Genomic DNA, 12895 nt, shown 5'->3' with positions numbered 1-12895 from the left:
TTCCTGCCTGTGTGCCATGTGTGAACCACTGCAGTGTTAGGGGTACAGGAGTGCCACCTGGTGGCTGTCTTCTGTAACTGACTTTCTCCCCTGAGGCAAATCAACAGTGGTTTGGAGTGTAGATAAGCTTCCTGTATGAACTTGGATATTGGTGGTGTTAAGTTTCTATCTGTTTGCTATCAGGAAGAGATAACTTGAAATCTCTGAGTGAAGACTTAAGCAGTTTACCATGCTTGTTAAGCTTGTTGAGTATGTGGTTGGTTTGTAAGTATATTAATTAATTATTAAATGAGTTGAGTGAGTGAATGATCAAATACTGATGCTATACTGATGAGGGTTCTTGTATTGCAGGTACAGGTTCAAATCACATTTTTGTTTGTCCTCTTTGTTTTATAAGATTGTTCTGTTCTGCTGTTGCTGCAACACTTGCGTTTTTACTGACTGCTTTTCTTTCTTTCTCTGTGTCTGTGTGTGTGTGTGTGTGTGTGTGTGTGTGTTGTGTGTGTGTTGTGTGTGTGTTGTGTGTGTGTGTGTGTGTGTGTGTGTGTGTGTGTGTGCAGTTTTGGCAGTTTGGCGAGTGGGTGGACGTGGTGATTGACGACCGGCTGCCGGTGAAGGATGGAAAGCTGCTGTTTGTGCACTCGGCTGAGGGAGGGGAGTTCTGGAGCGCCCTGCTGGAGAAGGCCTACGCCAAGTAAGGATGGGGGATTAGGGGTGGGGGGGGGGGGGGGGCACAACAAAAAGTGCCTGTAGTGTCCACACAACTTGGAGGTCCAAGTGCCCATGGGGACCCAAGTTCAAATCTGACATGTGGTCATTTCCTAATCCCACCCCATCTCTCTCTCCCACTAGCTTCCTGACTTCTTCACTGTCCTAGCTCAATAAAGGCAAACATTAAAAATGATAAAGAAGAGAAGTCGATAGAAGAAGATTAAAGAGGCTGAAGGAGGGAATGGTTTGTGGGAACAATAGGGATGGGTGTTATTGAGGACTTGAGGGCAATAAAAGAGCCTGAGAGGGAGGCTCGGGACGGGAGTGGCACAGGGAGTAGGTGGTCCAGCGAGTGGACATGGAGGAGAGCTTTGCTAGAGACCACAGCTGCTTAGGATGTGATGAGATGAGAAACATAACCAAATCCCTGGAGGGATGGGAGGTCTTTTTTTAGATGAAGAAAGAAAAAATAGGATGGCAGTTTTATTAAAAATGGAAAGATCTAGTCTAGAGGCCAACTAAGGTAGTGGAAAATCAAGACGATTAGGTAAGATGATGTATGTGTGTGTATCACGTGTCTGTAAGTATGTGTGTGTCAGTACGTACTGTATATATGTGTGTGTGTGTCAGTGTCAGTTTCTGTGTGTGTGTCTGTGTGTTTACTCACTATCTGTGTGTGTTGTGCAGACTGAACGGCTGCTATGAGGCTCTGTCAGGCGGCAGCACGTCGGAGGGCTTTGAGGACTTCACGGGCGGTGTGACGGAGATGTTCGAGCTATGTAAGGCTCCCTCTGACCTCTACAGCATCATGGGCCGAGCCATAGAGAGAGGCTCCCTCCTGGGCTGCTCCATAGACGTGAGTCTCCTTCGCTCCCACCTCCTCACCCACCTCTTGTCTCCTCACTCACCTCCTCACTCATCTCCAACCACCTCCTCACTCACCTCCTCTTGTCTCCTCCCACCTCCTTACTCATCTCCTCACTCATCTCCAACCACCTCCTCACTCACCTCCTCTTGTCTCCTCCCACCTCCTCACTCATCTCCTCACTCATCTCCAACCACCTCCTCACTCACCTCCTCTTGTCTCCTCCCACCTCCTCACTCACCTCCTCCAACCTCCTCACTCACCTCCTCCCACCTCCTCACTAACCCGTGTCTGCCTCAACAAACTCTCCTCTCAGCTCCCCATTAAGCCCTTCTGCCTTACTGCCTTCTGAGAGACTCTTCTCTGAGAGACTCACCTAACTACCGACAGGGTTCTCATGGTCATCAATATCCTGGAAATGTTTTTTTTCCAAGAAATCAAATCAAGAAACATTTGTTTGTTGTACTCTGCCATGGATAATGTATTGCATAATGAATTGCCATATCTGAATCAGCCTATAGACTAATTCATTGAAATGGTTGTTTTCATTTTATAATTAGGCCCAAACGTGACAATTATGCAAGTTTGCGTACTCTGTTTTGAGAGGTCATAGAACGCCATAGAATTTATAACGGTTCTTGAAAAGTCATGGAAGAAATTTGTCATGTCAATGGTTGAACACCTCCACAAACACTCCTCTCTCCTTCCCTTCCTGTCATCACCTCTTTTCATCTCTTATCACCTCCTCGTCCTTCTGCGCAGATCACCAGCAATCATGACATGGAGGCTGTGACCTTCAAGAAGCTGGTGAAAGGTCACGCCTACTCGGTGACAGCTGTGGACGAGGTGAGGCAGAGCCAGAATCTGGATAATTGTCCCAAACAATCTCCATAGAGATTATTTAAGGATGTTGTGAATTGTAGATTGGAGTGATTGCCAATTTCCATAGAGATTATTTAAGGATGTTGTGAATTGTAGATTAGAGGGATTACCTATCCTATTGACACTCAGCTTCAGGTGTTTGATTCATCAGCATACCATGGTTCTACACATTACTAAAACGCATCTAAGACATCAAATATTGTAATGTTTGGTAAATAGCAAAAAACTGAAAATGCAATGGGGGTAATATACATGGAAATTATTAGTTTAATAATCTTATGTTATGTAATGATTAGATGAGTGATATTATATAATTCTGTATTTTGTCAGGGTGTGAGCATTGTGCGCTGTAATGTCATTGTGCACTGTAATGTCATGCACCTCACAGACAGGCAATGTCATGTGGTGTAATTTGATGTGGTGTCCACTAGGTGGTGTACAGGGGTAACATGACTAAACTGGTGCGGATCCGTAACCCTTGGGGAGAAGTGGAATGGACTGGAGCCTGGAGCGACAAGTAAGACGCACATGTGTACAGAGGCACTCCATCAATCCATCTGCATCTATCCATCTATCTATCTATCTATCCATGCATCCACAAAAACATCCATCCATCCATCCATCTGTTTTCGTAGAAATTCTTTTTCCTGCTCTCTGTAAAGTGACTTCCGAATACCTCATAATAAGTAATGATTCATGGCCTGGCTACAAGCAATAACACAATTTTACCATAATAACAGCTTCTGTAGGTCCAGGTAACTTTGGATAGTTGAATAATCAGTTGACTCCATAATTATGTTGATGACGTGTTGATGTGTTGTGATGCAATGGTTGGTACGTTGTTAACTAAGTTTGTCAATGCTGTTGTTTGTAGCTCAAGGGAATGGGAGAGTGTGGACCAATCAGTCAGGGGCCGGCTACAGAACCGCAGTGAGGATGGAGAGTTCTGGTGAGAAACTGATGTGTATGTGTGTTGAAACAATGTATGTGTGTGTGTGTGTGTGTGTGTGTGTGTGTGTTGGTGTGTGTGTTTGTATTGAAAATAATTGATAAAAATATGTGTGTATGAGTGTGTGTTTGTCTGTGTGTCCTGTAGGATGTCGTTCAGTGATTTTTTGCGAGAATTCAGCCGTCTTGAGATCTGTAACCTGACAGCAGACGCTCTGCAGGCGTCGAACCTTAAGAAGTGGAGCACGTCGCTTTACCAGGGCGAGTGGAGGAGGGGCAGCACCGCTGGGGGATGCAGGAACTTCCCAGGTGAGACCTCAGAGCTCACAGGTGTGTGAGGTCAGGTGAAGAGAGAAAACGAGAGGGAGTTTACCTGGAGGTTACAAATACAGTATTTTCAAATATGGGATGTTTTAATATTTAATATTATCATTAATTTGGTTGCCATCATTTTGCTGCTGAGCTAGTAGCCTGAACAAGTTCATTGTTAACCCAGAGAAGTTTCAACAGCATCTTATTCATGCAGTAATATTTTTATTGAGGAAATATTGAGTAATCCCTTGGCAGATTGTAACCCATCTACTGTATGTCCTGCATCACCATGGTTACAATTTTATTTTTCAGTGTGTTGTTGGTTTATACGCCATTTTGAACAATCAACAAAATCCATAGGAAATCAGTATCGACAGGATGCTGTTTCATACTTGTCTTGGACTTTCTGAAGACCTTTTAACAGTAATGCAAAATGACCAAGAGGTGTCACTGTTGTATTAGTTTTCACACTACATAGGATCCTTCTAATGTCAAAACTTTGACACATTTTCCGGTGCAATGGGCTCTTCAAGTTAAAATTGTTATTATTGGGCAAACAAGATATTCAGTGTCGGAGTGAAGATGTAAGGAGCAGACTATAACAGATGATGCTGTGCAAAGAGACCATTGCTTCAAATGTTTCACAAAGTTCACAAAGCCTCGCTTGAGCCATCACAGATTTGTTTGCATATATAGTAAAATATTCTGAACTGAATGCTCACCAAAAGCAACATTGGCCACCTCTAAGAGATATACATTGTTTTCCATTCCTCTACAGCCACCTTCTGGATCAACCCACAGTTCAAGATCGCGCTGCAGCACCCGGATGTATCCGGCCAATCAGCTTGCAGCTTCCTGGTAGCTCTCATGCAGAAAGATCGTCGAAAGAAGCGGAAGGAGGGCAAAGACATGGAGACCATTGGATTCGCCGTCTATGAGGTGAGAAAGACCGAAAGACTCAAGTTCATCACTCAAGTCCATTGCAGTGTCTTCAACATTACAGTAATACACATTTTTCGCATCATGACATCAAACATCTTGAACATCACAATTTTTTTGTTTCTCATCACAGGTTCCAGATCAGGTACGTCCAATTTGGAGGTAGATGGAGATGCTGGGCTCAAGAGATTTAAGCAATGTGGCACAAGTGAGAGTGGCGTTGGCAGCAGATATCACCATGGTTCTGATTCCGCCATAGGCACGAGGCTGGAGTAACAGTGTTACAGTAGCATCCCCCTTCCCCTTCCTTCTGCCTCTCGTCCAGTCAGAAATTCATAAATACTTTGACCGGACCTAACATCACTGACACAAACTGGACTGAATTATACCCTAGTGCAGTGGTTCTTAACTGGTCTGGCTTTGGGACCCACAATTTCCCATGTTCATTAAGTTGCGACCCATATATTTTTTTAGCAATCAAACCAATTGATAGGCATACGGTGAGCTAAAGTGCGTGTAGGCCTACTTGTTTGGAACATGCTGATGTTTGGCATTACATTTGTGAAGTCTTCAACTCCTGATGTCACCTTTCAGGTCCAATATTAGATCTGATAGCATTTAAAAATGGGCGTTTTTATTTTTTATTTTTCACCACAAGCTCCACAACCTACCCAGAACGGTTCCTGGACAAACTTTTGGGTCCTGACCCACCACTTAAGAAACACTGCCCTAGTGGACTAACACTATAATGGCAGAGAGAACTTATCAAACACAATTTTGTATGACATAAAATGTTGAACGTAATTTATGCTAGTATTACTACTAATGTTTCATATGATTTTTTTGTTTACTATCATTTAGGCTCTGTGCTCTTTGGAACATTGTGATTGAAATGCATGTAGAGCTACTGTATTAATTTGTCCAATATCTCAAAATCTCAGTTATCTCAAAAGACAAAGTCGCATTTCTCAAGGTCAAAGGTGACCTGACCCCTCTCTCATCTCACCTGGTATTTATAGTACCGGGGTCGTTCGGGAGTGCACCTGAAGCGAGACTTCTTCCTGACGAACGCGTCGAGTGCCCGCTCCGAGACCTTCATCAACCTGCGCGAGGTCAGCTCTCGCTGCCGCCTGCCCGCCGGCGAGTACATCATCGTGCCCTCCACGTTCGAGCCCAACAAAGAGGGCGACTTCGTCCTCAGGGTCTTCTCTGAGAAGCCTGCCAACTCCGAGTGAGTGGTGGATAGTGTGTGTGTGTGTGTGTATGTGTATATAAATTAATATATATGAACAAAGTATGCCATAAGGTTTCCTCTTTGTCTTTCTTCAGAGAGCTGGATGACAACGTCGTTGCAGATATTCCTACTGAGGTATGGCCGACAGCAAGCATTATTGTAGTAAACAAAGTGCCAGGAAACCATAGCCGTTGAGTTTATAAACTTCCTTTCTTCTTCTCCCTCTCTCTACTGCTCTATCTCTTTCTCCCTCCCTCTCCCTGTCAACCTTTTCGATCTTTTTCTCTCTCTGGTTTCCTTCACTCCAGACCAAGTTGGATGAAAGTCAGATTGATTCAGGATTCAAGAGCTTGTTCAGACAGCTAGCTGGCGCGGTAAGTAATGGATTATGTCAGCTGTTGATGTAAAATTATTTTACTTTCACACTCAAGCATCTATCGCTCGGACTTCAACTGAATTCGGCGGAGATAAAATAGAAACTGTCTCTGTAACAAACTCTTTTGAACCCAATTTCTCTGTTTTTGAAGGACATGGAGATAAGTGTCACAGAACTTAAAACCATTCTCAACCGTATCATTGGCAAACGTGAGTACACATCCAACCACCCCCCCACCCCACACACACACACACACACACACACACACACACACACACACACACACACACACACACACACACACACACACACACACACACACAGTTTGGCTAAAAGTTGTATTACCTCTCTCTATCACCAGAGGGCACTTTATGTTTTTGTAGTGAATACTGAGAGAGGTTGATCACAAAACTAAAATCTGTATGCTCCATACCTGACCTCACGAAGGAAGGCTGGTCTTGTACTAACCTCTTCTCTGTCTCCTCTTCACACAGATAAAGACCTGAAGACTGATGGCTTCACTGAAGAGGCCTGTCGTAGTATGATCAACCTGATGGATGTATCCTTACTCTCTCTCTCTCTCTCTCTCTCTCTGTGTGTCTGTGTGTGAATATTTGTGAGAGACAGTATGTAATGAATGAGACTGTGTATAGCTAGATAGATAGATGATAGATAGATAGATAGATAGATAGATAGATAGATAGTATATAGATAGATAAATAGATAGATAGTATATAGATAGATAGATAGATAGATAGATAGTATATATATAGATAGATAGATAGATAGAAAGATAGATAGAAAGATAGATAGATAGAGTTGATGTCCCCAGATAATCTTTTTCACACGTAAATCCATGTTCCAGTGTTACGAATGTGGGCACAGCACCACATATAACATGTAAGACATGTGACATATAATATGTAACATATCCCATCCCCACTCAGAACAACACATCACATCGGAACACACAAATATAAACTCAAATGAACACAAATCCACATAACAGACTGGGGGGCAACACGGGTTCTCTATGTAAGTTTGTTCAGCACTGTGATGGCGGTGACAAAACTTCTTTTAAAGGGGACTTTTGTCCAGTTTAGAGCTCTGTATCTGTGGTAAGATAGAAGCAGTGTGTGCATTTGCCATATTTGTTTATGTGTATGTTGAGTTGTTTGTTGTATATTGTGTTGTCTTGTTTGTATACACAGGTTTCAGAAAAGTTGTACGTATCTTAAAGTGTAGTGTGTGTGTGTGTGTGTGTGTGTGTGTGTGTGTGTGTGTGTGTGTGTGTGTGTGCTTGTTTAGTGCAGTGCAGATGTGTTTGTGGCCTTGACTTATTAATACAGACTGATGGCAGTGGAAAGTTGGGATTGACTGAGTTCCATGTGTTGTGGGAGAAGATCAAACGCTATCTGGTGAGACGTGACACACACACACACACACACACACACACAAGAATATTGCACTGATAGCAATGTATTAAAATGCTACCTGCTGAAACGTGCACACACACACACACACACACACACACACACGAGAATATTGCACTGGTAACAATGAGCCATGTGATTATGTGTACCCATAGTACCACAAATAAGCATAATTTTTTTTTATGATGAATAAAGGTTATGTAATCTCTCTCTGTCTCCCTCTCTCTCTCTCTGGCCCTATCAGACTGTCTTCAGACAGTTTGACCTGGATAAGTCGGGCACCATGAGCTCCTATGAAATGCGCATGGCCCTGGAGTCTGCAGGTATCCTCCTTTAGCCAAACTCCCTCTATCCCTCTACTCTACTTAGGACAGCCGTGGCCCACTGGTTAGCACTCTGGACTTGTAACCGGAGGGTTGCCGGTTCGAGCCCCGACCAGTGGGCCGCGGCTGAAGTGCCCTTGAGCAAGGCACCTAACCTAACCCCTCACTGCTCCCCGAGCGCCGCCGTTGTAGCAGGCAGCTCACTGCGCCGGGATTAGTGTGTGCTTCATCTCACTGTGTGTTCACTGTGTTCTGTTTGTGTTTCACTAATTCACCGATTGGGTTAAATGCAGAGACCAAATTTCCCTCACGGGATCAAAAAAGTATATATACTTATATACTTACTTATACTTACTCACATACCACCGCAGTACAATACAGTGATTACCTGTGTATTAACCGCATTGTGTATAAACCGCAGAACAGTGTTTTATGCAAATAAAAAAAGTGTGTGTGTGTGCTGTAGTTGTATAATTGTGTACACACAATATGATTTTTTAAATCTTGAAATGCACAACTGTATTGTCATATGCTGTGGTTGAGAAGATCTGGTGCCTTATTTGAGTGTTTTGTATGACTGCTTATTTTAAAAACCAAACCAAATGCAAAAGTGATGTGTGTATGGCTTTTATGTCCTCTATTAGCTTAATAAAACAACATGAGTTGACCCCCATCCCCTTCCTTCTTATTTTGATTGGATGCTGTGGCTGTCTGTTACCTTTTAGGCTTCAAATTGACCAATCACCTGTTCCAGTTGATCATCCTGCGCTACACAGAGGAGGATCTGTCGGTTGACTTTGACAACTTTGTCACCTGTTTGATCCGCCTGGAGACCATGTTCAGTGAGTTTTAGCCTTTAGACAGGGCCGCATGTTTGCTCTGACACATAAACATCTGTACACAGACACACACACACACAGACACACAGACGCACACACGCACACACACACACACACACGCACACACACACAAACACAGAATATGCACTGAAGTGTGTATATGTGTGTATGTAGACCTATGTGTCTGCATCTGAAGTGTTTTTCATCAAGTGTATGCATGCATACATGTGTGCATTAATATGCTGTATCTTTATAATATTTTAATAATATCTTAGACTTTATAATATTTTAATAACTCCCTTCCTCTCTATCTCTTCCCTACAGAAACGTTTAAGACGATGGACACAGACTCTGATGGTGTCATATCCCTCAATTTCTTTCAGGTAAGTTCCACAGCTTGCTCTTGGCTGGTATTTATCACTCACATCTATGTACCTTAACTGTACTTTAAATATTTCTTCTCTGATATAAATAATGATATAGCTTACAAAACGATACAAAGCATGATACAAAGCAAGTTCTAATAAAGCCTACCCTTTACCTAAAGCCCCCTAGTATGCTATCATTAACGTTTCCCAACGTTTCTCTGTCATTAAACAGAGCTAGGTGTGAAGTTAAATTAGTTCATTAGGTTCATGTAATTAGTGGGTCTGTTGACCGATGCAGGTGTTTTCACACCCTACCTCGTAAACTGCTTAGCCCAAACCTGTCCAGGCGGCACACAATCCAGAGTTTATAGACCCATCCTCTAACAAGGAAACAGAGGAAGTTGTCAAAACTTTTAAAAGCAGATGGTCCTGCTGCCGCTGTGTCCTACTGGTGCCTAGACTGCTGACCTAAGGGTGGCTGGTTTGATCCCTGACCACTTAGAAAAATGTGGGTGGGAGGAGTTATTGAACCATGCTTTCCCATGTCCACATCAATGGCTGAGGTGCCCTTGACCAAAGCATCTAACCCCCAGCTGCTTCCTGAGCGCCGGAGCAATGACCGCTCCAGGTGTATGTGTGTACTCATTATTCATTGCTGTGTGTGTGTTCACTAACAACGGATGTGTCAAATGCAGAGGAGGAATATCCCTCAGGATGAATAATACTATCTATCTATTTATCTATCTATCTATCTCTATATCTCTATATATTTATCTCTATCTATCTATCTATCTATCTATCTATCTATCTATCTATCTATCTCTCTCTCTCTCTCTCTCTCTCTCTCTCTATCTATCTATCTATCTATCTATCTATCTATCTATCTATCTATCTATCTATCTATCTCTCTCTATCTATCTATCTATCTATCTCTCTCTATCTCTATCTATCTATCTATCTATCTATCTATCTATCTATCTATCTATATCTCTCTCTCTCTATCTATCTATATATATATCTATCTATCTATCTATCTATCTATCTATCTATCTCTCTCTATCTATCTATCTATCTATCTATCTCTATCTATCTCTCTCTCTCTCTCTATCTATCTATCTGTCTATCTCTCTCTCTAGCACTCTATCTATCTCTCTCTCTCTATCTCTCTCTATCTCTCTATCTATCTATCTATCTATCTATCTATCTATCTATCTATATCTCTCTATCTATTTATCTATCTATCTATCTATCTCTCTCTATCTATCTATCTATCTATCTATCTGTCTCTCTCTCTAGCTCTCTATCTATCTCTCTCTCTCTCTCTCTCTATCTCTATCTATCTATCTATCTATCTCTATCTCTCTCTCTCTCTCTCTCTATCTATCTATCTATCTATCTATCTATCTGTCTGTCTGTCTATCTCTCTCTCTCTCTCTCTATCTATCTATTTATCTATCTGTCTATCTATCTGTCTGTTCGTGTGTTCTTCACACCAGTCGATTGTGAACTGGTGACCCGATCGTTCTGCTGGTTCTATTGGTCACTGCACAAGGCTAAACTGGCAAGACGAGCATTATCCAGCCCACAAAATAGGACAAACAAGCGTTTGACCTCTTGTCCAGACTATATGGCTGTTACAGTTCCAGTAAATAGTTTGTACTGTAAACTTCATGTCAACATACTGTAGTTTTCTCTCTCTCAGATGAAAACTTTCTTCAACTGAAGAAATGCAATATGCAATGTCAATGTCATTCAATAATACAGCATTTCATCTCTCTCTCTCTCTCTCTCTCTCTCTCTCTCTCTCTGTCTTTCTTCACTCCTACTTCTCTCTCTCTTTCTCTCTCTCTCTTCACTCCTACTTCTCTACCTCTCCACAGTGGATCTCCCTCACTATGTTCGCCTAGAGAGGCTGCATGTTGGCTGAAGATTCTGAGCCTCAGTCCAGCACCCTGTGCCAACCCACACCCCCTGCCCACCCTTATACCAGCCGTGCCTTAACGCCTTACCACCCCAAACCGGTGGTGGGACTTCGGGCCAGACTGCTTTCACTTTTTAACCTCTTCCCTCCCACAGTGGGTTCCTGTTTACAAGACTGGTCATTTAGTGTGTGTGCCAAATAGTGCACTGCGTCCTACTACAATCATCACCATTTTGACAAGGAAGGACTTCAGTGGTGCTTCCGTGAGACTGCCATGTGGATTAAGTGTATTATAGGCTATTCCTTGTTTTAGCCTAAAACATTACTTTAAATTATGTCCCACTGCATAAACACTATGCAGATTAGAGAGATAACATCATTATACTAGGTAACATCAGCTGATGAAGTGACATATCAAGGGTTGGTGAGAGATTGCCAAATCAACAATTTTAGGTTTTATTCTATGTTGTGTGGTATTCTCAATACCAAAGATATACCAAAATATATTCTTGGGGCAAAATGCAAATTATGTGGATATGCTTGCCATTGCTTGGAGTAATGGAGTGTAAAACTCAGCATTCACAATCATGGATATTGCTTACATGCTACTTTATTGAGGCTTTGCCTTTGCTGCCTCGTGACTGCCAAATGTCTATTTACATCTCAGCATCTTATACATAACCACTGAATGCCAAAAAACCTGAAATCTTACTTCAATGATGGGATAGATTCTTGAGCGATATAGAATTTAGGTTCTTTTCATGCCAGAGTCCTGGTTTAGATGACCTTAGACTTCTACAAAGATATTGGGTTAAAGTTGGTTGGGGAAGTACATGTTTACACAGTACCATCACAGTACAACTTTAAAGCTACGGTGGACTCTTTGAGTTACTTAGTTTTTCTATGTCTCAGCCAGCCATTTGTGTAGCTAACTCACATCCGGTCAGGAAAGCCACCCATGTTTTGATAATACATTACAAACACATTGGATCATTGTTTGAGGACTCGTTCACAGAAGTCACTCATTCTATACTGCCTGCTTTTATGTCAGTGGCCAATAATCATAATTACAATGTCAGTCACAAGTCAGAAATTCCCTGCTTATGTTTTTACACTGCACTGCATGTTTGCTTTTGTACAAAATGAACTTGTTTTTGGGGGTGGGTTTAATAAATCATCGGTGTGTGTTGGGAGAGGCTGTTTTTAAATACTTCTAATAACCTAACAAAAATGAGTCTTATCCTGCCAATTTATGACCCCGAGATTGTGTAAGAGGATCAACAATATATGGGAACAACAGCATATGCCGAAAAGTGACGCCAAAAAGGGACAGGCATAATAGTGTGCATTGGGTTGACATGCCTAAGGGTGCATAGATTCCTCAAATATGGACAATGGCCAAAATGTTATGTTTACGGAACATGCCATAAGCACCTTATGTGCTAACCAACCAACCTTGATTAATTGTGAAATGGTGCTTGCTGTCACTTCATTGTAGTCTCTACTGAATTGATTTTTATTATGTAGGCTGCACCTTTTTTCTGTCAACGTTGTTGAATAAATACATTTTTAAATTGGGTTGAGATTGGGCTTCATTCTTTACACTGATTCTGTACCCCAACGTATCTTCCCACTGTGTTCCCACTTCCCACACATCCCCAGCACAGTCACATTTAACACAAAGACACCAAATTTGATTTACACAAAGATGATAGACTTGAGAGCTGTGAAATTTGAGTGATAC

General features: G+C 42.1%; 1 protein-coding gene across 1 annotated transcript in view; it reads left to right on the top strand.

The window, feature by feature from the left end:
* The window catches only part of capn1 (calpain 1), a 37929-nt gene extending 25200 nt beyond the window's left edge, over window positions 1–12729 (top strand). The window contains exons 5-22 of the mRNA XM_042069209.1: window positions 561–694; window positions 1399–1567; window positions 2339–2422; window positions 2890–2975; window positions 3333–3407; window positions 3555–3715; window positions 4497–4657; window positions 4791–4802; window positions 5677–5888; window positions 5987–6026; window positions 6200–6265; window positions 6419–6476; window positions 6762–6826; window positions 7617–7685; window positions 7945–8023; window positions 8749–8865; window positions 9187–9245; window positions 11111–12729. Coding sequence (XP_041925143.1) covers window positions 561–694; window positions 1399–1567; window positions 2339–2422; window positions 2890–2975; window positions 3333–3407; window positions 3555–3715; window positions 4497–4657; window positions 4791–4802; window positions 5677–5888; window positions 5987–6026; window positions 6200–6265; window positions 6419–6476; window positions 6762–6826; window positions 7617–7685; window positions 7945–8023; window positions 8749–8865; window positions 9187–9245; window positions 11111–11137 — 1674 coding nt within the window. The 3' untranslated portion in view covers window positions 11138–12729. The remainder of the gene's footprint in view (window positions 1–560; window positions 695–1398; window positions 1568–2338; window positions 2423–2889; window positions 2976–3332; window positions 3408–3554; window positions 3716–4496; window positions 4658–4790; window positions 4803–5676; window positions 5889–5986; window positions 6027–6199; window positions 6266–6418; window positions 6477–6761; window positions 6827–7616; window positions 7686–7944; window positions 8024–8748; window positions 8866–9186; window positions 9246–11110) is intronic.
* The last annotated feature ends 166 nt before the right edge of the window (window positions 12730–12895 follow it).

This window comes from Alosa sapidissima, chromosome 18, assembly GCF_018492685.1.
Source record: "Alosa sapidissima isolate fAloSap1 chromosome 18, fAloSap1.pri, whole genome shotgun sequence".
NCBI classification, from domain to species: domain Eukaryota; kingdom Metazoa; phylum Chordata; class Actinopteri; order Clupeiformes; family Clupeidae; genus Alosa; species Alosa sapidissima.
Note: the sequence above shows the minus strand (reverse complement) of the source record. Positions and strands in the feature narration are given on the sequence as shown.